At 32.5% G+C, this 25,253-nt stretch overlaps 4 protein-coding genes across 5 annotated transcripts; 1 reads left to right on the forward strand and 3 right to left on the reverse strand.

Annotated features, from left to right (window-relative positions):
- Positions 1–8,632: 8,632 nt before the first annotated feature.
- Positions 8,633–11,695, forward strand: LOC106440879 (inositol oxygenase 4-like). The gene is made up of 11 exons (XM_048763758.1): positions 8,633–8,789; positions 9,066–9,183; positions 9,280–9,361; positions 9,637–9,841; positions 10,182–10,241; positions 10,331–10,383; positions 10,532–10,654; positions 10,850–10,919; positions 11,017–11,095; positions 11,187–11,268; positions 11,398–11,695. Exons 1-11 carry the CDS (start codon positions 8,759–8,761, stop codon positions 11,422–11,424), a joined length of 930 nt encoding a protein of 309 aa, XP_048619715.1. The 5' UTR covers positions 8,633–8,758; the 3' UTR covers positions 11,425–11,695.
- Positions 11,696–12,300: 605 nt separating this feature from the next.
- LOC106444638 (cytosolic sulfotransferase 3-like) lies at positions 12,301–13,597 on the reverse strand. Its single transcript, XM_013886089.3, has one exon. The coding sequence runs from the start codon at positions 13,447–13,449 to the stop codon at positions 12,460–12,462; it is 990 nt and encodes a 329-aa protein (XP_013741543.2). The 5' UTR covers positions 13,450–13,597; the 3' UTR covers positions 12,301–12,459.
- A 3,245-nt stretch (positions 13,598–16,842) lies between these two features.
- On the reverse strand, positions 16,843–20,583 carry LOC106440880 (arginine--tRNA ligase, chloroplastic/mitochondrial). Of its 2 annotated transcripts, none has more exons than XM_013882644.3 (18): positions 20,430–20,583; positions 20,171–20,238; positions 19,951–20,090; positions 19,770–19,845; positions 19,592–19,693; positions 19,297–19,512; positions 19,131–19,211; positions 18,959–19,042; positions 18,716–18,820; positions 18,467–18,645; positions 18,289–18,373; positions 18,012–18,198; positions 17,850–17,919; positions 17,669–17,738; positions 17,491–17,580; positions 17,329–17,397; positions 17,132–17,230; positions 16,843–17,047 (listed from the first exon to the last, which is right to left on the reverse strand). In XM_013882644.3, the coding sequence occupies exons 1-18, from the start codon at positions 20,539–20,541 to the stop codon at positions 16,937–16,939; spliced, it is 1,944 nt and encodes a 647-aa protein (XP_013738098.1). In that variant the 5' UTR covers positions 20,542–20,583; the 3' UTR covers positions 16,843–16,936. The 2 variants fall into 2 exon arrangements, with proteins under 2 accessions (XP_013738098.1, XP_013738100.1); XM_013882646.3 differs by having other exon boundaries at positions 20,171–20,242; positions 20,430–20,559.
- A 984-nt stretch (positions 20,584–21,567) lies between these two features.
- LOC106440881 (arabinogalactan protein 13) lies at positions 21,568–21,926 on the reverse strand. Its single transcript, XM_013882647.3, has one exon. It carries the CDS (start codon positions 21,868–21,870, stop codon positions 21,691–21,693), a length of 180 nt encoding a protein of 59 aa, XP_013738101.1. The 5' UTR covers positions 21,871–21,926; the 3' UTR covers positions 21,568–21,690.
- Positions 21,927–25,253: the final 3,327 nt, after the last annotated feature.

Below are 25,253 nucleotides of genomic sequence, written 5' to 3' on the forward strand. Positions count from 1 at the left end.
AGAATCTAAGCTCTAGGTTTTGAATTGTAGATTAAGATTTTGGAGAATTTGCCAAAACTAACCCACAACTTGACTTTAACCCCAAACTTATACCCAAACTTGAATCAAATGCAAAACTAACCTAAAATCCTTGTGAAATTACATCCCAGTCCCTTGTGATCAAACAAAAATACAGAAGTTATTTTTACGAATATAGCCCTAGTAAGTCGCCTGAGTCGTCTGAGATGTTGGAAGTCGTCTGGAAAACTTCAAAGTAAGTCTTCTGGTGTAGCTGATCTTAAAAATAATTTATAAATTTTTAAAAAAAATATTTTGATAAGCGAAAAATTAAAATCAATGAAATTATAAACAGTTTTAAGTGATATAAATTAAAATATAACAAAACTGAATTGTTTTCAACATAGATGAGTGTAGGTAGTGAATCATGGTATTCTTTGGTCTAGGGTTTGACAACATATGTTGTAGTATTGTATGTATTCTTAGGGTTAGATTTTGGAAAGCTTGAATGTTTTTTTAAAAAATTAATTTTTTACCTATACGTGTTTATTTTTGTGTATAGTAAATACTTTTGAAGTTTAATTTGATTTTATGAAGTGTTTAGTTAGTTAATTAAGTTTAGGAGTTATGTTTAGGGTCTAGACGACTTACATTTCAGTCGTCTGGTGAAAAAATTAAAACAGACGACCTACATGTAAGTCGTCCAAATATTCCCGCCTAAAATTTTTAAAAAAATTATTTTCCCGCTTAAATAATTTAAACCAGACGACTTACTTGTAAGTCGTCTGGATAGTCTTCTATTTAAGTTTTCCGCTAAAAATATTTTAATTTCCCGCTAAAAATATTAAACTCTTCTGGACGACTTACAAGTAAGTCGTCTAGGAAGTCGTCTGAATCAAAAATATTTAACCTAATTGGATTTTTTTGTCTCCCTATATAAAAAAAATTTACACATTCTCTCTCCTCCTCTCAAATGGCTACAACAAAAATGTAATGTTCATCTCTCTAAAACTCTTCAACCTCTCTCTAATCTCTTTGACTTGAAAACACCAAATTTTATATGAAATTTTTCAGTTTTGTCTCATATATTTCTTAGTAATCTATCTCTTTTGCAGGTTTTTAATCAGATGGTACTCATCTTCCACTAATTTAAAGGTATATCTATTAATTTTAGATATGTATTTTTGTGTATTCTATAAAGGTAGATTTATCTAATCTTCCACTCATTTTCTCTATTTTTAAGTCATTTCAACGTTTTTGGATATGCAGGTTTTTCAGATCTGGATTTGAAGTCCAGATGACTTCCATGAAGTCCAGATGACTTCCATGAAGTCCAGACGACTTCGAGGAAGTCTTCCAGACGACTTCCAGGAAGTCGTCTGGACTTCCTGGAAGTCATCTGGACTTCATGGAAGTCTTCTGACGAAGTCTCCCTTTTATAATAGATCTGAGCGTTTTGGTAAGTTTTTATGTTTGATTTTTCTTCATTTGGTAACTTCTTGTTGTATAAAGTTCTTACTTTTTTCCCAAACGAATACTCTCCAAACCCACTCTAATCTCTTTGACTCGAAAATATCAAACTTTATATGAATTTTTCAGTTTTGTCTCATGTCTTTCTTACTAATCTATCTTTTTTGCAGGTTTTTAATCAGATGGTACTCATCTTCCACTCATTTAAAGGTAGATTTATTAATTTTAGATATGTATTTTTGTGTGTTCTATAAAAGTAGATTTATCTAATCTTCCACTCATTTTTTCTGTTTTTAAGCCATTTGAACGTTTTTGGATATGCAGGTTTTTCAGATCTGGATTTGATATGCAAGTTTTTCAGATTTGGAAGACTTCTGGGACGACTTACCTGTTAGTCTTCTAAAATATAATGCACTAGACGACTTCCAGGAAGTCTTCCAGACTACTTCCACTTCAGTCGTATGGACTACCTGGAAGTCGTCTGGACCTCCTAAAAGTCGTCTGGACTTCCTGAAAGTCTTCTGACAAAGTCTTCTTCCATATCAAGTGGAGTACAATCTTGTCTTTGTAGAGGAATGATCTATAATAGTTTTGTTTGTGGTCTGTTTTGTGAATTACATGTCTACTCTTTTAGTTGTGAATTTTTTGTAAAATCAGTAATAATGTTTTCCAAGATGTAATACATGTGCTAACAATGTGTTTACACATTTACAAATCAATGAAATAATAGACTCCAGTAGCCTTTTTCTTATCTTTGGATCTCTCATATGCAATAATAAACTCCAATGGCTTTTTTCTCATCTTAATAAACAAGAATGTTGGTAGCTTTATATTGATACAACATTTTAAGAAGCATTTTAACCCTTCTTCCAACTCATAACAATAATCATCATTATTGTCTATAACAATAATACTTAAGAGATGGAAACAAATAATAGTAACTAGTCAAAGCATATCATATTTTTTATAAGTTTGCATATCATATTTTTTACTTAGTCAAATTTAGTAAAACTATGGGAGAGAACATATTTTGTAAATATGAGTTTTACATATCTTGAAGTTACTTATCATTCTTAAAAATACAAGTTATTCAAAAACTAACGCAGAAGACTTAAAAACTAGCGGAGAAGACTTCTACTGAAGTCTTCTCGGATCAGTTAGAAACTTTAATTAATGTGAATGATGGTAACCTCATAAATATCACCAATTAAGTTATAAATTTCATTCAGTAGTCCAAATATTCATTAATAAACATGAATTAACAAGAAAATGTTAAAAAGTCTTTATAGTTTTAGAGAAAATGCAAGTTTATTAAATATTGACGCAGACGACTTCAATCTAAGTATTCCAGATGACTAAAATATAAGTCGTCTGGTCAACGTAGAGGTTATTTTTGCAATTAACTTTGAAATCTGTTATTTGAGACGACTGAAAAATAAGTCGTCTACTTTTGTTTGGTTAAAAAAAAAACTCCAAAAAAGCTAGACGACTTACATTTCAGTCGTCATAGGTTAGTTTTGTATTTGACTGGATTATTTCAGAAGTTTGACTTTCCTGGACGACTTACATTTCAGTCGTCTCGTGACACTACAAGAAAACAGCGACATACTGAGGGAAAATATCGTCGGTATGTCGTCGGAATAACGCTATTCCGACGACATACCGACGAAAAAAGTCCTCGGAAATAACTCCTCGGAATTTCATTTTTCCTCGGAAATTCCTCGGAAATTTCCGACGGAATTCCGAGGAAACGAATTTCCGAGGAAATTCCGAGGACCACAAGTTCGTCGGAATTTCCTCGGAATATTCCGAGGAAGATGTTGTCGGAATATCCCGAGGGATACACTTCCTCGGAATATTTCCAAAATTAAAAAAAAATATAAATTTATTTTTTTAAATTGAAATTCGAAAATATAAAACTAAAATTGAAATAGAAAATATATTTAAAATACAAAAAAATAAAATAGTTTTATAAATAAAAAAAATGTTTTATAAATACAAAATTAGTTATAATAAATATAAATATTTTTATAAATATGAAATCATCTTTTTATAAATACAAAATAGTTTTTATAAATACAAAAAAAACTAAAATAGTTTTTATAAATAAAAAAATGTTTTATAAATACAAAATTAGTTATAATAAATATAAATATTTTTATAAATATGAAATCATCTTTTTATAAATACAAAATAGTTTTTATAAATACAAAAAATAATAAAATAGTGTTTATAAATCAAAAAAATGTTTTATAAATACAAAATTAGTTTTAATAAATATAAATATTTTTATAAATATGAAATCATCTTTTTATACATACAAAATAGTTTTTATAAATACAAAAAATAATAAAATAGTGTTTATAATAAAAAAAATGTTTTATAAATACAAAATTAGTTTTAATAAATATAAAATAGTATAAAAATTAAAAAATAGTTTAAATAAATCACAAAAACAGTTAATAATTACAAAAAATAGTTTTAAAAATATTTAAAATGTTAAATAATTACAAAAAAATAGTTTTCATAATATTAAAAATGTTTAATAAATATAGAAATTTATATTTTATATATAAAATACATAAAACGTTTTATAACCACAAAAAAATGATTTTAAATATTATATATATGATTTTTAATCTTAAAAAAAGTTTTATAGATTTTAAAAATGTTTAATAAATATATAAATGAATTTAAAATGCAAAAAATAGATTTTATATACAAAAAACGTTTTCAATATATATATATAATTACAAATTCGATTTTTATAACCACAAAATTAATAAAAACTAAAAAAAAAAATTCAAATCAAGTGATACAAATCAAATCTACCATTCACCCTAACAAAATCTATAAATCTACCATTCACCCTAACAAAATCTATAAATCTCATTCCAAAATCATCAAATCTACTTAAAAACCATACAAATCTAACCTAAAAGAGTGGGATAGGGTTCATACATGAGGATTAGGGTGGAAATCGCGAGGGAGAAGAGAGAAAGCGCCGCAAATCGCAAGGGAGAAGAGAGGAGTCGACGAAATCGCAGGAGAAAGAGAGATTGCGGCGGAGAGAAATGGGGAAGAAGGTCGGGCTCGACCTAATAAAATGAGGGGTCCGACGGAAATTATCCGTCGGAATTTCCTCGGAAATATTTACTATATCCGTCGGAATTTCCTCGGAAATCATTAATTCAATTTTCGCGAAATATTTGGCGGCTTGGTTTACCCGGTTAAATGAAAATATTCCGAGGAACCAGGTTTCCTCGGAATTTCCTCGAAATTTACCGAGGAAATTCCGAGGAACCAGGGTTTGGGGTTTCAAAACATCGATTATTTTCGCCGTATTTCATTTCTTATACAATTATAATGCATACCATTGAGGATTCTTTGTATAGATGATCATAAACCATGAAATAACAAAATTTCAAAAATAATTGTAAGTATTCTCTTTACCGTTTGTTAAAGTGTATAAGTGTTTCTCTTATGTTGTATGGTTTTCGTTTATGCAATCGTAAAAGTGTTTGTTATTGGGTAAAACACCAAAGTTTGACTTCATAATCTGGTTAAGACACTTAATGAAGGTTATCTACGTGTTATTCAATCCGTAAAACGTTGTTTTCGGTTTAAAACCCCAAGTTCCTCGGAATTTCCTCGGAATTTTCCGAGGGAATTCCGAGGAAAACTCTATCGTCGTCGGAATTTCCTCGGAAAAGTCCGAGGAAATTCCGAGGAACCAGGTTTCCTCGGAATTTCCTCGGAATTTACCGAGGAAATTCCGAGGAACCAGGGTTTGGGGTTTCAAAACATCGATTATTTTCGCCGTATTTCATTTCTTATACAATTATAATGCATACCATTGAGGATTCTTTGTATAGATGATCATAAACCATGAAATAACAAAATTTCAAAAATAATTGTAAGTATTCTCTTTACCGTTTGTTAAAGTGTATAAGTGTTTCTCTTATGTTGTATGGTTTTCGTTCATGCAATCGTAAAAGTGTTTGTTATTGGGTAAAACACCAAAGTTTGACTTCATAATCTGGTTAAGACACTTAATGAAGGTTATATACGTGTTATTCAATCCGTAAAACGTTGTTTTCGGTTTAAAACCCCAAGTTCCTCGGAATTTCCTCGGAATTTTCCGAGGGAATTCCGAGGAAAACTCTATCGTCGTCGGAATTTCCTCGGAAAATTCCGAGGAAAAGGAATGTATAATCAAATCTCTAAATCGACAAGATCTATTCCGAGGAAATTCCGAGGAAAACCTTTCTGCCCTCGGAATTTCCTCGGAATTTTTAAAATCCCCCCAACGGCTCTCTAACGTCTATAATATTTCCTCGGAATTCATCGGTTTTTTCCTAGGAATACTATTTTCCTCGGTATTCCGTCGGAATATTCCGACGAACTGAATTTTCCTCGGTATTCCGTCGGAATATTCCGACGAACTGAATTTTCCTCGGAATTCCGTCGGTATATTCCGAGGAAATTCCGAGAAAGCCAAATTTTGTGTTTCCTCGGAATGGCCTCGGAAATTCCTCGGTATATTCCGAGGAATTCATTTTCCGTCGGAACGTCCGTCAGAATACCGCTGTTTTCTTGTAGTGTGAAAATTAAAATATCAATATTTTTTTTTAAATTAGACGACTTACAATTAAGTCGTCATAGGTTAGTTTTGCAATTAACTCACCAATCATACCTTTAATTGGTGAGTTAACTTACTTAGCACACATAAGGCTTCTCCAAGCACACAAAATCTCAAACGAAAGTGATCCACCCATAATCGTTAGCTTCTATGACTTTATGAACCATAAAAAATGTAAAATCAAAATCTTCGGTTTTTTTAGCTCAATGTGGAGAGAAAGTGAGATATATGTTGTGTTTAGTTCATAAGAATGGAAAAAGAAGAAGGGTAACTCGATTTTGGGAGCATTAAGAGCTTTAAATTGGTTGTTCATGGTGGTTAGGGTATTGATGACAATGACAATCATGTAATTACTTGAAGATGATGATGGTGAGAGAGTAAAACTATCATTTTCGAAAAAAAAAAAATTTGATGTTATTTTCGTGAATTATATGAACTTGTAGGGTGAATAGGGCAAAACCAATTTTCAAAAAAAGGGAGGTTAGTTTTGTGTTTGACTTTAAGTTGTAGGTCAATTCTGCAAAAAGCCCTAAGATTTTTTAATATATAATTTAAATTATTGATTTTTTTTAATATAATTATCAAAATTCGATTATGATTTTTTTTTAAACAGTTGTTATATGCAGCTGGCTAAATATTAAGTTGTGATTCAAAATTTAAACTAAATTGATAAAATTAATATAAATTATTATTGTATAACTATAAAAGGTTATTGTGTAAATATATATTCTATATATGATATTTAATCACTAAATGTAAAATTTATATTTATATTTATATGTTATACATAATCTTTACATAAGAATTATAATATTCTAGTAGTTTATATGCCTATATTGTAAATATACCATTATATAATTAGTAGAGTGAAAGAAAGAGAAAAAAATTTCAAAGCACTTAAACTAGTGCTCTAGGAAAATGGATGTGCAAAGTGGTATATTGTAGAGTGAGTTCATTATGGCTGTAGGTTTTAAAAAATAAATAACAACTTGCTTGCTTTAGTTTTGGTGTTGTGGAAAGAAATGAGGTTGTGCACATTATCCACAGCTCTCTCCAATTATCTTCATAGGGTCTGATTGGTTACTCATGTAGCTTTAGATATTTTGCTTAGAATGTAAGTTGTAGTTTTTTGTGCTGTAGCTTTAGATTTTTTTGTTGTAGAATCTAAGCCGTAGGTTTTGAATTGTAGATTAAGATTTTTTAATATATAATTTAAATTATAGATTTTTTAATATAATTATCAAAATTCGATTATGATTTTTTTTAAACAGTTATATGCAGCTGGCTAAATATTAAGTTGTGATTCAAAATTTAAACTAAATTGATAAAGTTGATATAAATTATTATTGTATAACTATAAAAGGTTATTGTGTAAAAATATATTCCATATATTATATTTAATCACTAAATGTAAAATTTATATTTATATGTTAAACATAATCTTTACATAATAATTATAATATTCTAGTAGTTTATATGCCTATATTGTAAATATACCATTATATAATTTGTCAAAAGAAAGAAAAAAAATTCTCAAAGCACTTAAACTAGTGCTCTAGGAAAATGGCTGTGCAAAGTCGTATATTGTAGAGTGAGTTCATTATGGCTGTAGGTTTCAAAAAATAAATAACAGCTTGCTTGCTTTAGTTTTGGTGTTGTGGAAAAAAATGAAGTTGTGCACATCATCCACAGCTCTATCCAATCATCCTCGTATATATATCTCTAGACTAAATTTTGGCTGCATCTAAGGCCGCAAATTAAATGCCAAAACAGAGAAAATGCAATACCCATACCCTAACCACTAAACCAATATATATCTTTTACACCGAAATCAACCGATTCACTTCTCAATTTTTATTTTATTTTTGTAAACCATCATATTTTCGTATAGACAAACGGGTTGAGAGACGAGACCCCTAAAGGCTAAATAAACAGATGAGATATTTTTATGTTGACGTAAAGTTAACACAAATATATTTGAATTACATGTTGAAGGTAGGTGATGAGTAGATATTTCGTCATGCATGTGTGGAAAAGCACATCTATAGAATTGAGATAACATATTAATATAGGCCACGTAATGCTGAGTCAATCCCAGCTTTGTATTAACGGTGCATTGACTTGTACAAGGCTACAAATCAAGCTTTCATACTTTTGAGGACAAAACTCATTCATATTTTCAGGTTAAGGACACCTCTTTGTTATCGGAAATTCAATCAATCTAGCAAAAATATCGGAAACTATAGAAAGTTATCTAAAATAACTAAAAACACACTGAAAATAGTAATTACAAACCAGTCAAAACTTCCAAAAATTGCATCAGAAAATCTTATCCCGGATTTTTTTTATTATCCTAGATTGTTTTTTTGTCGTAAACCTCAGATAAAACAAACAGTACAAGAAATATATATATATAAAAAGCCGTTTCTAAATTGGACAAATATAAAAAAAGATTTGTTTCAAGAAATACATAATTTGTTAACGAGGACTTAGATTTCCTCCTAATATCAAGGAGAGCAATTGTCTCCTGATTCAATCTACCACTATAAATAACATACATTAACCTCGTAAAGTTTTCATCGCAAAAGATTAAGATCAAAGCAAAACCAGCTTTTTTTTCTCTGCATTATTTCTCACCGTTCTTGGAAGATGACAATCTCTATTGATAAGCCGATGTTTGGTAAGGAACTATTCCCCTAGGTTCTTAAATTTTCCAGATTCCCTAGCAATACAATGATAGCTTATGTTTCCTTCAAATATCAATGAGAGCTTATGTCAAAACCAAATAGTTTTTCCTGAGTAAAACAACGATTTTATAGGAGTCTTTTTCATAGAAATTTCAGCTAATAACAACAATATTATTTCGGCTTTTTGGGAAGAACAATGTATCTTCGTCTCTTTTTTTTCTAAATCCTCAAGAAATTATAATGTATATATTTACCTTTGTTCCAAGTAGAGGAAGTTTCTGCATTCCAGAAGAAGAGCGAGAACAATACCCGAGACTTAACAATGGCCAGCGAACACGATGAAGCGTTCTTGGCGCCTGAGATGAATGCATTCGGCCGTCAATTCAGGTTTCTTTTTTTCTTTTCTTCACCCATCTATATAGAGTGGTACTCTCTATATACGTTGACCTGATCGATATGCATGCATTGGTTTTGCGGTCGCAGGAACTACGATGCTGAGAATGAGAGGCAGAAGAGCGTCGAAGAGTTTTACAGATTACAACACATTAACCAGACCGTCGATTTTGTAAGAGTCTCCAAACTAATTAGGGTTTATGAGACATCTACAATGCCCGCCCTAATTAATGGCGTTATAAACATTTTAGATCAATTTTAATATTTGTTTCAACAATTTAGAGGTCATAGACAATTTGTTTCAACAATTTAGAGGTCATGCACACTATGTATATTAGCTTTTAAAAATTTGGATGGCCAAGCCGAATGTTTCATCCGCGTCTAAAACCAATCATGGACATCTTATTAAAGCTATGTAACTTATATTCAAATTTAATGTATTTGTAGGTGAAGAAAATGAGGGCAGAATATGGAAAATTAGATAAAATGGTGATGAGCATTTGGGAATGTTGTGAGCTCCTTAACGATGTGGTGGACGAGAGTGATCCAGATCTCGACGAGCCTCAGATCCAGCATTTGCTTCAATCCGCGGAAGCTATCCGCAAAGATTATCCTAACGAAGAATGGCTTCATCTAACCGCTCTTATCCATGGTAAATTTGTTAACACTCTTTTTTTATGAATAATAAATATATATATATATATATATATATATATATATATAATATGGCTTATAATTATGGAAATCTAGAAAATGATATGTTGAAAGTTTCAAAGTTTCTTCGGTTTTGATTTGGTTTCAGTCTTTCAGATCAGTTCTGATCTTTAAATGATGTTTTAGTTGTTAGGAACATTTCAGTTAAAGATAATTTTGATATCAAACTGATCCTTTGTTATTTTTTCCGTTTTAACTTTATTTGATTTTATCCAATTATTTTGGATACACCTAATTGTGGTTTAGAATGATTCATCACATGAGTATTGAATTTTCAGATCTTGGGAAGGTTATTACACTTCCACAATTCGGAGGACTCCCTCAATGGGCTACTGTTGGTAATTTAAGAATTTGTGATTAATGTTTAAATTGTCTTTATTATATCTAATGAAACTAATTGTTTTCTCGCTTTGACAAAATCATGCAGGTGACACATTTCCTGTTGGGTGTGCATTTGATGAATCTAACGTACATCACAAGGTAAATAAATAGTTGATTCAATCTCATTATAAAAAGATTATCATAGAGAAGTGTATAAAGTTGTGAAAACAAATTCATATACACAAAATAGTGACTAAATAATATTTAACTGATCTAAAACATTTTTATTTTACTTGTTTTACACCAGTATTTTTCGGAAAATCCTGATTTTCACAACCAAGCCTACAACACCAAATCTGGTATTTACACAGAAGGATGTGGCTTAAACAACGTCATGATGTCATGGGGCCATGACGACTACATGTATCTGGTAATTGTTTTTGCTTGATTTATATAATTTATATTTTATATATCAAATATTTTCCAAATATTAAATTGATTTTATTTTCAATAACTTGAATGATAGTTTATTTGTTAACTATTATATGTTCGAACCCAATTATAAAGTGACTAATAATTAACTAATATAGTATGTATTAATAATGGTTAACTATTTTATTCCTAGGTGGCTAAGGAGAATGGAAGCACCTTACCGTCAGCCGGACAGTTCATAATTCGATATCACTCATTTTACCGTAAGTATTTCGACTTCTTAATGATTTTAGATAACATTATAAATTAATATTTAAGAATAGTAAGTTCTTGTTTAGTTAATTAATTATATATCTACAGCATTGCACACGGCTGGAGAATACACACACCTTATGAACGAGGAAGACAAAGAGAACCTCAAGTGGCTACACGTTTTCAAGTAACTACATTTCTAAAACACAATTAACTAACTGAGTCGTAATCATAACTACAACCTCTAAGTTGCTATATATTATTGTTATTATATACAGCAAGTACGACTTGTACAGCAAGAGCAAAGTTCATGTTGATGTCGAGAAGGTCAAGCCTTACTACATGTCCCTTATAAGAAAAGTGAGTATATACTGCATATTGTTATACAAAAAAAAAAGTAATTATACAGGAAGAATTGTTTGAAAGCACATGTATATATTTCTTGAGTTTTCAACTTATTATTCTTTACTTTATTTTGAAAATTTACAGTATTTTCCGGAGAACTTGAGGTGGTGAAAATGTGGAGATGAAAAAAAAAAGCTGGCTATGAAGTAATTAGTCCTGTGATTCACTTACAAATGTTAACACATTGTCGAGTTAATGTGAATCTACGGCATAATTGTATTATATATTACATATATATCTTATGTTAATTATTTTCAGGTCGTCTCTAAATGTAATCACAATCATCCATAGCGAGTAAGAGTATGTACGCTGTGGTTGATATATAAGATCTGAGATTGATTTATAAGATAAATAATAAAATTTATTTATATTTTAAAGTAAATATATATACACGACTGGTGAACTCATTTTAGTCAAGATTAGACAAATCATATGTTTACAATATTGGAGTTTTTTGTTTTGTTTAAATGTTAACAATATTGGAGTTTATGAGTGGAAATGCATAAACATGCCATATATGACCACTCAAAATCAAAATAAACACTAATACATGTATTTTAATAGTAATCCGAAACATCATGCTTTCTCTCTTCTGAGTCAACACAACAGCAGTTACAAAAAAAAGGCAGCAAACATGTGTTACATGCACAGAGGAAAATATTTGATACCCTTCTTTTTGTAACGGATGTTGAGTAGAAGAGGAGAAAAAAACATGATGTTTAAGATTACTATTTAAAGAATATTTTCTTTTTGATACCCTTTTTTTTGCAGCATTCTCATTACCGGCGTATGAATACATACATAATGAATGAAAGGAAGCATTAGGGAACACAAGTTGAGATGCTGGGGGCTATTTAAACAATTTAAAAATAGTTTTGATATATTTTTTCATACAGATTTGGGAGCCAACGTTTATGTAAATTCTTTTGTAAAATTTGAAGGTATAGATTAATGTTTCATTTGTTATTTCCAAGACAGTCTTGAGTCTTGACTATAGAAATGTACTTTTTATTAAAGAACACAAACAACACCCAGGGGAAGAAACACACACACACAAACTACACATGACATAACTCAGAATTCCAAAGCATGAAGCATACATAAGAACAAACTACTTTATAATTACAATGCATTTTAGAACATAGCTCAGAACTTGAGACCCGAATCTTTGAGTTTCTCCTCCATGATCATGTCCATTTTGTTCCCCATTTCTGGAGTTAGATAATTCTTCCAGTCACCGACTATCCCTTTACGAAAATGGTTCTTGTGATCAATGCCATCGACTGATTCTCCGGTCATGTTAACCTCCAAACTTCTCAGCTTAGACAGAGAGCACATCTCCAAGATCTCATCCACACATCCATTTTTTTCTTCTTCCTCGGAAAAGGGACAACCCAAGAACTCTGCAAGCTTCTTGAGCTGACTATGAGGATCTGTTTTCACTTCATCGTACTTCATAAACAGAACATGCTTAGGGTTTTCCAAGCTAGCTTTCCAATAACTCAGGATATGATCCCAAAAGGGACCAAACAAGGCAACCCCGCTGCAGAAGGACTCGAACATAGACTCGAGAATGTTTCTGTCCTCTTCTTTGTTCAGGCACCTGCAAATGAAACGCCAACGTGACACCATACAATCCTTAGCATCCCTGCAAATGTACACTACCTTGCAAGGAGAGTATTTGAGAGCTTCTTGAAGAGTATGGAACGGCATGTGAGTAGAGAACACCCTTTGAGATGACGATGAGATCTTGGTCAAGTCCGGTTTGTGGGTGTCGCGATACAGATGCATCTCAAGAATTGGTATGAGGTCATGAGGGTTGTTGGATAAAAGAGGATGATCATCACCAGAAGAAGGGTTCTCCGATCTCTGGAAGAGGGCCACAGTGAGTGCCTTGATCCATAAGGTACCGGATTTAGGGAAAGATGCGATGATGATATCAGTGTCTTGAGGCTGAAGACCTCTCTGGACATTGAGGATACCTTGGAGGAAGTTGTAGTAATACCAAGTACCTTGGTATTTGCAGAGGTTTAGACCGAGGTATGGTTCATCTGAAGGAAGAGAAGAGATTAGAGTCTTTGTTTCTGAGGTTAAATCTTCTTCTCTCAAGTTAATCCATAACTCTTTCTTCTCCATTTTTTCTTTTGTCTTTTTTGGCTGACTTTTGCTTGGTTACAATTTGTGTGTTTTCTTCAAACTCCTAGCACTGCTATTTATATTGAAAACCTTTGTATACTACCGATAGAGAAATATTTAGGAGACATCAAGTTAAAAGATTGATCCCATATCTTATTTACACATCATTATATAAAATATACTTTATATAATAAGATATACATTTCTCTTAAATATTATCTTACTATAACCTTAATAACATAACATTAAGATAATTTATATATATATAGATATATATATATATATATAGATATATATATATATATATTTAATATATATATATATATATATATCATCTTTACAATTTTATGAATTTTTCCAGTTTTTTTCTTTTTTTCTTATTATGTAACTCAAATATTTTAACAAATTATTTAATAGTTCATAATTTTTTTGTGAATCATCATCTAATTACAAATCTCTTTTTTGGTGATGACAAATTATCATCTACAAATATATCATATTATTAAATATTTAAATCTGAAATTAAAATTTTCATATATATATATATATATGTTTAAATGAATAAGAAATATCATTTATTAATTTAAATCATTTATATATAATAAAATAAATTTACATGAATATGAAAAGTCAATTTTTCAAAATTTTAATCTACATACTAAAATTTTGTTTTATATGCCATATTATTAAGTATTTAAATCTGAAATCTAAATTTTCATATAAATATGTTTAAGTGAATATGAAATATAATTTGTTATATTCAGTCATCTAAACTATTAAAACAGGAGTACATTTTGTACTTAACCCTGAGTTTTCCTCAATATTTACTGCTTTATGCCATTTACATTCAATAAACTGTCGTTTTTAAATTTTCCTTAACCACCCTATATTAATTGACATCACTTAACCTTAAATAAGTTTTACAGACGGTGGCTTAAATGTCTTCTTCTCCGTTTTTCTTTTTGTTCCATGAACATTTTTTTTCTCCATTCTTCCAAGTCTTCTTCTTCATTCTTTTACACTCTTTGCTTGATGGATTCAAGTCGAGGAGAAGGCTAGATAGGAGTTTTGTGGAACTGAGTTATTTCTTTCTTTGTCGTGGTTGTTTGTGGTTTCATATTGGTTGGGTTCCATTGCAAGTCAAGACGTCAGTGGATTTTCACTAAGCTCCGGTGTGGTTTCGTAAGTTGCAGCGGGAGTGACCGATTGAGATTTGAGAATGAATCACGATTTGTCTGGAGTGAGGTGGCTCAGGAGATTGCGGCTGCGTTGGTTAGGAGAAGGCCACGAGTTCGGTTAACTAGGTTTTCTTAATTTGCATCCGGTTTTGTACGTTAGTTTTTTCTGATTTTATCCATAAAATTATTAACCAATTCTGGTTTGGTAACCGAACCGAACGTATATGGATTATCTTTTAATAGTAAATATTAATCGCTCCTCCATATTTACTGTAAGCTACATTGGATTTGTCAACATGTATGTATGTTTAGAAGCTATTAGTTTTGATCGATATGGTTTGACTTATCTACCAACGAATTAACTATTATAAAGTTATAAACCAGGTCGGTTTTACCAAAATACATTAGAATCAATTATTATTTTTTCCTAAAAGAATCAATTCTGTTTATGTAGTGCAATATATGTTGTTCAACTGATATATGCATAACTTTCTGTTAGTGTATAATTTATATGTATTACAATGACTTATTCTTGGGTTCACCCCCTAAGGTGAACCTCTAGGTTCACCAACCAATAGGATTGTTTTATTTTATATTCGATATTTTAAAAAAAAAAAAACAAAATATTGTCAAATTATATTATGTTTTTAAAATTAAAAGGTAAAAATAAAAAAAGTAAAAATTAGTAGTAATTACAAAAAAAAATATTTCAACGTCGTCAGCATAACATTAAACTTTAAACCCTAAATCCTAATCTCTAAACCCTTAATCATAAATCCTAAACCCTTGGATAAACCCTAAACTCTAGGATAAATCCTAAATTCTAAATCACTATACACTAAAACACTCAAGGGTTTAGGGTTTAGGGTTTTAGTGTTTTTTTATTTAGAGTTTAAGATTTATCCAAGGGTTTAAGGTTTACCCAAGGGTTTAGGGTTTACCCAAGGGTTTAGGGTTTAGGATTTAGGGTTTAGGGTTTACCCAAGGGTTTAGGGTTTAGGATTTAGGGTTTAGGGATTAGGATTTAGGGTTTAGAGTTTTGTTGACAACGTTAAAAATATATATTTCTTTTAATTCTTTTTTATGTAACTATTATCTTTTTTATTTTAAAAACATAATATAATTTGAGAATATTTTGTTTCCTTTTTTAAAAGATATCGAATTTGAAATAATGAAATCCTATTGGCTGGTGAAAACCCAAGAATAACTCTATTACATTTGGTCATACAATACAATTCTAGAAATTGAAATGTTAGTTAATTTACATTTCAAAATGCATTTTGATAGGAGGACGTTTTTTAAAGTTGTTTATATATTATTTTTAAAAATATCTCATGTTTAAATAGTATTAGATACATTTAATATAATTTAAAAATGATGATTCAACTAAAAAATCACATGAAAAAAATTGTGTACTTTTCTTTAACATAATAGGTTTGAAGTATTATTCATGATTCACGACATCTATATATCATCTACATAAAAAATACCCAATCGATTCCTATGTACAAACCCAATCGATTCATATTTATTTAAACTCGAAAAACCAAAACCGAACGGTACTTCAATATTAAAAATATGATAAAATATTAATTATTCGGATTCAGGATTTTTGGATATTCATAAGTAAAAAATATACAAAACTCGTGAATTACTCAGGTTTTTTGGGTTTAATTAGAGGTTTTAGATGTTTTTTAAACTTTAACCAAACCCAATCTATTTATAATTTGGTTCCAATTCGGGTTTTATAATAATATAAAACTGATCCAAACCCGATATTTTCTGAACCGATCCAAACCAATGAAACCATTAAATTGTTGTGTTTTGAAATGTTAATGTAATTATCGGAAAATAAACACCCGCGCGGGCGCGCGGGTCAGAAGCTAGTTTAGATTTATTAACATAGATTTAAATGAATATTAAATTACATTATTAAAAAATTTAATCTAGATACTAAAATTTGTTTTAGCATATTTTACTAAAATATAATAATTTGACTATACTAATATTATATATATATATATGCATAAATTAATTTTTTATCTTTTGGTGATGAATAAATATTCTATCATTAAATATTTATTTGTTGCATCAAAAATGTCAAAGTGGATAAATAAACCGTTTTAGTAATTATTCAGTGCAAATTATACTCCTATCTTTTCCAATTTTTAATCTAGATCATAAGCAACACTTATAAAGATGACACTTCTCCGAGTGATTAATATGATGATTCATATATTTGAAAGTAAAACTCGTAAAATCCTCTGATCCATTTTGCAATGAAAAAAAAACAAAATGTGGAAGCGCATTCAAATCTTGTAAACAGGAGTGATTCCAAGAAGGTGAAAGCATTTCCGCATCACTATAGCCGTTGCTTCACAAAGTAGTAGACGGCTTGCCTCCTCTGCTGAACCAATGACCTGTAAAAAGGTTCATGTTTTAAGTGAGATTAAACTTATATCGCAAATATTTAAAGAGAAACGTAGAATGTACTGAATCCACACCTGATGAACGGAATAGAATGAGGTGTAGCGTTCAGATAACTCGTAGAGGTACTCGCACAGCACATGCGGTAACAAGTTGGCGCAAGCTGCCTCAACCGTCTGCAATAGTTTCATACATGGGTTGTGTTCATCTTGTTACTCAGAAAAAAAAAGAACTTAAATTTGAAACTAGTATCTAAAGAATGAGCATCTGTTACCTCAGCAAATCGAAGCAAGTGAAGCCCCAATGCTCGTTCTTCTGGATGATCCAATGCTAGCTTCCCTGTCTGCAATAAAGCAGATGCTCAAAACATAAGAATTACTCTTCAATGAAAAAAGTTCATTTATATTCAAGAGGAAGAACAATGAAGCTAAAATACCTTCTTCAGCTCGTCTATGTCTTTGCCAGACTTTCTGATGATTGAACAGATCCGAGCATGGGCGTAAAGAAGGTAAACGGCTGTATTCCCCTGCTCATGATGACATGTGACCAATAAGAATATCAAGGTTAACTGCATAATGCAAATAATGTAAACTAGGTTGGTAGATTCCAGTTACCTTGTCACTAAGCATTTGATCGAAGTTGAAAGTATAACTTGTGGATCTGTTGTTCTTCAAGTCAGCATACCTCGAAAGAACATTAAACAAAACCGCAAGTTAGCAGTAGCATGAAAATATCAAAACAGCTGGTAGAACATTAACATCATCATGTTTGTTCAGCTTTGATCACAATACTCACTTCACCGCACCGTATCCAACTGCCTCCGCTGTTTGGTCCAGCTCCTCTGGAGTCCATTCTTTATCCTTACCTAAACAGAGAAAACAACATTATAACGGATGTGTAAGACGACAACAAAGTCAATGGTTAAAAAATTAACAATGCTGACACAAAGTTAGATACCACGCTCAATAAGGGCAGTTTTACTGCGAGTCTTGGCCTCATCTAGCAAATCAACTAGTCGGACTACCTCTGAAGATCGAGTTCTGAATCGCTTGCCATCTTCCCCCTTGACGAGACCAAAACCAACATGGTCAACTCTAGGGTAAGTTTTATCACTCTCTGGAAGCCAACCTGCTTTTCTGGCAGTCTGATTCATAGTAACAGGACATAACCACAGTTACGACTGATACTTTTAAACAAGACACGTCAAAAAGAATAAAATATTCATCAACCCTACTTTGAAGAACATGCTAAAGTGCTGCTGCTGGCCAACATCGGTCACATAAACAATCCACTCAGCTTTCTCTTCATTAAGCCGATACCTGAGCCAGGCAGATTTTAGCATCGGCAGACAATTCATTATTAAACACTATGCAAGTTACACTTCAGTGAATACAAACACAAAGATAACACACCAGAGAGCAGTCAGATCTGTTGAGGCATAGTTAAAACCACCGTCACTCTTTACAACCATGAGTGGGATGTTGAAGCCTTCAAGGAAAATCACACGAGCACCCTCACTTTCTTCAATCAACCCTTTGCTATTCAATTCCTCAATTACTTTAGCTATATATGGGTTATAAAAGCTCTCTCCCTGTCATTGATCAATGTAATTTTCATTAACCATTCAAATAATATAGTATTTGTCCATCTACTCCTTTTACCTTCTCTTCAAGCTCAACTCTAAGGCGTTGATAAACCTTGGCAAACTCTGCTCGGCTGATATCACAAATCTTAGTCCAGGCCTTGCGGTAAATAGCATCTCCACCCTACACCCCAAGAAACAAAAAATAAATAAATAGAAAACTAAATAATTTAGATCTTACAACCAAAGCAGCTGCATATTAAAACACTGCCAAACAGAAGACAACACCAATAACTTTCAGGTAAGGAAGAAGGTTATTTACCTGAAGACGGACCACAGCCTTTTGTGCTTTTTCCTTGAACTCCGGATCAGCATCAAATTTACTCTTTGATTCTTTGTAAAACGACTGTCACATGACACATGAAGTTAGAAACTAAATTGCTTTGGCTCTTCACATAAAGCGTATTACACCAATATGATGTAAGGCAGCTGACCTGAAGATCTCCAATTGCTGTCTCAGTGACACTATCCGTATCAGGAAACTTCTCAAAGAGGTACTCAATGAGCATCCCAAACTGCAGAATCAAAACAGATTATTATTTAACTGATAAATAAATGAACAGAATTAAGAAATTATTTGAAGAGCAGAGAAGTAGCTACCTGTGTTCCCCAGTCGCCAACATGGTTTCTGCGTAGAACTTCAACCTTTGAGTACTCAAGCATGCGAGCTAGCGTGTCACCAATGATAGTTGATCTTAGATGACCAACATGCATTTCTTTTGCAATGTTGGGAGATGAAAAATCAACTACTGCTCTCTTAACTGGAAGAGAAGGCGCCCATGTGTCGATTCCATCCATAAGCATAGTTTCAATACTCTGCGTATTAGAAAACAATTATGCTAACGCATTACACATGAAGAGGACTAGAAAACGATTATACAAACAGCAGCAGCACCTCAGCTATCCACTTGGATGATAGTATGACATTAACAAAACCAGGTCCAGCAACAGAACATGACTCCACCATCTCAGAAGTAGGTAGATTCTTCAAAAGAGCCTACAAGATAAAGAGTTAAGAGATATAATAGAGAGCCAATAAGAATCTGCTAGAGAGCATAAAAAAAGCCACTTACCTGTCCAACAGCTGGAGGACCCTTGAACTGAGTCCCCTTTCCTTTAATAATGGACCATAGACCCATTGCATTATTACTGAAGAGAAACAATATGATGTAATTTAACAAAACCAGAAATGAACTTAGTAGAACTTGCGTTTCATTTCATTTGAATGAAGTGAAAGAAAGAGGGAGGGAGAACCATTGGTAATCTCCAGGCTTTCCGGGAAGCGAGGCAGTAACTTCTGTCTGAACACCAGTTTCATCAGGAACCGTTGATCTCAGAGACGCATCAAAGAGCTTCTCCACCTGGCGTTTTAGATTCCCAGGGCATTCTTGAACCTGTCACAGCACTCAAAAATAATCAGTCAAGTTAAAAAGATTGTTATATCACATTGTCTAAAAAAAAAACTCTGACTTACAGCAGCCATGGTTACTGACTTTGACTTGGTTACAAAAGTAAATCTCTTAGCCGTTGCTCTCAATACGCCTGTCTAGGTTACAAAACCGACATAAAGCCGAATCAGTACATGCAAAACGAGTAGACTTTAATAAATGAAGAAAATAAAAACTTGATTGTAACATTCATTGGTTCTGCTACATAACAGTAGTCTTATCTCACAGATATTGCAATAGAAATGTTCCTCCGTGACCCAAAGCTCAGAGGAGAGAGTCTTTTACCAGAGGGAGAATAAGGAGATGACAAAGAAGCCAGGTGATGGAGACGAGTGAAGGTGAAGAGAGAAGACGGCGGTGTAGCTATTACCGGAACAAGGGTTAGGCTTATTGCCATATCTTTAGCTTCTTTTTCCTACTTTTTCCTTTTTTATTATTTTTTATTTTTTAAAAATTTAATATTAAAGCAAATTAGGTGCTGGGCCGTAAGGAGTCTAGGCCCAGAAGCAAATTTGGTTATTGAGTTCGAGATGTTTCAAACGCGGACGTGATTTGCCGTTTTAAACGAAAGGGGTTTATGGATCCTTGCGGGTTACGACACAAGAAGGTTCTTTCTTTTTTCTTTTGTAAACTGCATTCAGACACAAGACGGTTTCCTAAGAGCTAAATTAACATTAATGAATCTGTAATCTTTGTACACACTCTAGAAGTTTTCATATACAACTTCTTTTTCATATATAACTTGTAACACCTAATCAATGCAACTCAGAAGCTCCGAGATTATAAGAATTGTGATAATATCCATCCTACAGATTGAAATCCTAATCTTTTTATCAAACGCTTCTCAGCATCATCCATAGGAAAATCATTTTTTTTAACGTAAAAGGGTATAACCCATTGCATTCACCAGTTTAAGATCTTATAGCATTATGCCACATGCTCACATGTTTATAGTATTTGGTTGTAAGCCAATCAAACACTATTGGTAAGTTACAACCTTTCTTAGAAGCAATCTCTCTACACCCTCCATAGAAGCAGCATCTCTACACTTTCCATTAACGTAAATATTATTGATTTACTGTCAACTATGGTCTTATTTTAGAGTATTCAGAATAAGGCAAAGCAACTGTTATGATCAAGATGAAAAATCACTATATTGAAGTTAAAAGTCATGTTAATAAAAAAAAGTCATGTTAGTATAGTTTAAGTAAATCATACTTTTCTTTGAAGATGTCATGATTATAAAGCTTACAATTAATTAAGGTGTCTGCTTGTTGTCTCCTCCCACTAAAATTTTCTAACCTTTAATTAAAATGATTTAAGATCTAAATTTCCACTAGCTTAATAGTTACCAAACTTATGACTTGTCAAATTACATTTTTTTTTTGCTAAAGAGTTTCTCAGAACTACACTGGTCAACAAAAAGTGATATAGCTGTTTTTATTAATATTCGGATGTGGCAGTCTTTAAACAATACATGAGTGAAAGCAGATATGAAATCAAGATATGATTTCTATATAAACTAGAAAGTCAAAAACAAATTTGATTAGAAGAGAAACCCAAATGCCATAGTGACTACGGTAGCGACAAAAGTGGGGATAGACAAAGAAGCATCAGAGGTAGGGCTCGGAGCCGGAGCCTCCACGGCGGCAGCCTGTTGCATGGCAGAGAAGGCCATCCCGACCACTAAAACAGCCACAAAGAGTTTCATCTTCATTGCCTCCATTGATAATTCTTGAGAAAGCCAACAAAGAGAAGAGTTTATATGTTTTGTGTGTCGTTGTGTGTTGTCATTTGTGGGTTATATATACACATGGATGTCAGGATGTGTGTTAGGCCAACTGTGCATGTGTCACTTTAAAGTTTAATTAACACCAACCCAAACAATCAATTTTCTACTGAATTGTTTTAACTATTTTTGTTGTTTCAGAAAGAAAAAAACTTATTTGTTTCCAAGTCACAGTCTTTCACTAGATCTATGTAAGTTAACTAGTATAATTTTTGACTATAGCCACATAATTTTAGAAAATACAACTGTTGATGAATTGGTAAAGCATTAGACTACATATCTGGATCATATCAATTTGAAATATATGTCCTGATCAAATAATAAAAAATTTGCCGTGCTAAACTAAATGAAAAACTGGCAAAAAAATGTTGTTTAGCTGAGCTCATCAACTAAGATACTTGAAAATAAACAGCTAGAAAGAACAGTGCAGCAGATTGAGTTGTTATCTACTGTTTGTTTCTTGGAGAAATTGATATAATTAATACTCTATGCTGTGCTGGGTCAAAGATTATACAGATCATAAGGTGTTTTTTTTCTTTCAAATTAATACAGTTCACGTTGCGACCGTTTTCTTTAACAAAGCGTAAAGAAATAGAAAACCTTTGTTGTTTTTTTCCTGTGACAGTCATGAAAATAATAGAATATGAGTACCCCAATGAGCTGTTTTGCTGTTTCTTTATAGGCAAATAATTTGGAATCTGATTGATGACACCATGTGCTCTTAATTTATAAACGAAGGTTTTCAGTTTATTATACAACAGTACAAATAATAAAAGTAAATTATTTATGACTTGTTCTTTGTAAATCTACAAATGTGTTTAACATTTTGTAGTATTAAGTATATACAATTACAATGCTCTAGTTAACTCTTTATAGAGACCAGTAATGTTAATGGCCTAAAGAAAATAAAGGATTGAAGAAGTAAGAACTGAATTCACACTTGCAAGTAGTATAAACAAGCTTCTTTTCTTGGAATCCAAGAAACAAACAATGAAGCTCACAGAACAAGAAAGACTGAGACTTAAAAGAACAAAAGAAAATAAAGATTTACTAACTAATAATGTTCATCAACCTTTTTTAAAACCCAATATCAACACAACGAAGATTACTTAACCTACCTCACCAACATGATCTGGGTTTGATATTTGAACACTCAAAATGCAAATGAAAGTGGTACTAATATGAAGCGATGGCAGCTGAATATGAGCCATAAGCAAAAGCGCGATCACGATCATGATCACGATAGTCTTCTTCGTCAGCTTCAGGATATAGAAAACCTGGAGGAGAAAGAGAAAGAAAAGTCAAAAGCCATAGAGCTAATCGACCCAGCTCCTGGAGCGGGAAGCAGCAGACGATGTTAATCATCTCGCTGCTGCCAATGCGTTCAGACGGTGGGATCCGCCGTAATCGCTGCCACATCTCAGCCGATAAATGGGCTACCGACATAACAGTCCCGCCACTGAACACCATATATGTCCGAACAGTGTTTACCCACAAAACGTTTCTGCTTCGGTTCTTTGTTTTGGGTTTAAAGAGATATGATGACTCCGTAATTTAAGGGGGTTTCCAGATCTTCACCCTTTGTTGCCATGTTGACTTGAATATCATTAGACATCAGTTATTGCATGAACCATGATCCGTTTTTTTTTTGTTCATATAATATTCAGACTTGTATAAAACCAAAACAAGATATCCATATAATATCATTAGACATTGTCAGTTTGCTACAACAAGATAATCCATATAAATATTCAGAGATCGTTCACCCTTTGTTTGGTTTTAAGGAAATGGACATCTTTCACAAAGTCCAATGGACCTTTTGTATTTGCTAAATCATGAGCACAGGATTGCCACACTATTAAATCACAATACGGCAGCGTTTCAGAAAAAAAAAGATTACATGCATCCTCCTTTCTGTTTGGTTTGTATGTGGTTTTTGATATGTAGTTTATTATTATATATGTGTAAACCGGTTTAATCTAGATTAGATTAGATTAGCTGGTATACTTGATTTCAGTCTGGTTTACAAGTTGAGTAATTGTATATATATATATCTTGTACCAGAACACATTCCGTTTGTGGAAAATAAGAGATCAGTTTACCAATTCTCTCTTTGCTCTCGATCTCTATTATGGTATCAGAGCATATCCTATTGATTTCTTCGAATTTTCTCGCGATTTCTTCAATTTCTGCTCAATCATCTTCCTAAACACCTTCGTTCGATCATCTCTGATCTTCCGCAAGCTTGATCGAAGTCGATATGGGGAAGAGAGGAGGAAAAATGAAGACGCGAAGCTCAATTTCTGATGACGAAGGATCTGCGATCAAATCTCCACATGGATTCCAGATCCACGATGAACCTGCAACAGCGATGACAAAGCAACAACAAGCTCGACGATCGATGACTCCGGGAACGATGAACACACCGATGAAGTTCTCAGACGCGCACGATAGCATTCACAGCCCATTCTTCCTTCATTCAGCTGATCATCCAGGTCTGACTATAGTAGTTCACACTCTTGATGGAACTAACTATAATAGTTGGTCGATTGCGATGAAGATAAGCCTAGATGCGAAGAATAAGCTGAGTTTTGTTGATGGATCTCTTCCTAGACCATCCGTTGATGATAATATGTTTAAAATCTGGAGTCGCTGCAACAGTATGGTGAAATCATGGATTCTAAATGTCGTTAGCAAGGAGATCTATGATAGTATTCTATATTATCAAGATGCTACTGAGATGTGGGATGATTTGTTTAGGCGTTTCAAAGTGAACAATCTGCCACGCAAATATCAGTTGGAGCAAGCTGTTATGACACTGAAGCAAGGAGATCTTGACCTCTCGACATACTTCACGAAGAAGAAGATTCTGTGGGAGCAATTGGCGAACACAAAATCAAGCGTAGTGAAGAAGTGTGATTGTGAACAAGTTCAGGAGTTGAAAGGTTCTATTGGTCAAGGTTTGTTTTACGGTACAGATCATAACTTTGGTTTGAGAGCATTTTCAGATTCTGATTGGGGAGCGTGTACTGATGATAGAAGATCAGTCACAGGGTATGCCATGTTTCTTGGAGAATCACTAGTGTCTTGGAGATCGAAGAAACAGGACACTGTTTCATTGAGTTCTGCAGAAGCTGAGTTTCGTGCGATGTGTGTAGCTAGTAAGGAGATTCTTTGGCTCACACAGGTTTTGAAGTATTTGCGAGTTCCTTTCTCTCTTCCAGCTTATCTCTATGGTGATAACACAGCGGCACTTCACATCGCCAGCAACTCTGTATTCCACGAGAGAACCAAACATGTTGAGTTTGATTGTTATAAGG

The sequence above is a fragment of the Brassica napus genome, chromosome A3 (genome assembly GCF_020379485.1).
Source record: "Brassica napus cultivar Da-Ae chromosome A3, Da-Ae, whole genome shotgun sequence".
Lineage (NCBI taxonomy): Eukaryota > Viridiplantae > Streptophyta > Magnoliopsida > Brassicales > Brassicaceae > Brassica > Brassica napus.

Bases quoted from the DNA above. Each gene is read 5' to 3' on its own strand.
- LOC106440879 (XM_048763758.1), top strand. From the start codon at position 8,759: ATGACAATCTCTATTGATAAGCCGATGTTTG. The intron at 9,184-9,279 runs GTTTCTTTTTTT...TTGCGGTCGCAG, and splicing joins GCATTCGGCCGTCAATTCAG to GAACTACGATGCTGAGAATG. The intron at 10,920-11,016 runs GTAAGTATTTCG...ATATATCTACAG, and splicing joins TCGATATCACTCATTTTACC to CATTGCACACGGCTGGAGAA.
- LOC106444638 (XM_013886089.3), bottom strand. From the start codon at position 13,449: ATGGAGAAGAAAGAGTTATGGATTAACTTGAGAGAAGAAGATTTAACC.
- LOC106440880 (XM_013882644.3), bottom strand. From the start codon at position 20,541: ATGGCAATAAGCCTAACCCTTGTTCCGGTAATAGCTACACCGCCGTCT. The intron at 20,239-20,429 runs GTAAAAGACTCT...TAACCTAGACAG, and splicing joins ATCTCCTTATTCTCCCTCTG to GCGTATTGAGAGCAACGGCT. The intron at 20,091-20,170 runs GTAAGTCAGAGT...GTGCTGTGACAG, and splicing joins AGTCAGTAACCATGGCTGCT to GTTCAAGAATGCCCTGGGAA.
- LOC106440881 (XM_013882647.3), bottom strand. From the start codon at position 21,870: ATGGAGGCAATGAAGATGAAACTCTTTGTGGCTGTTTTAGTGGTCGGG.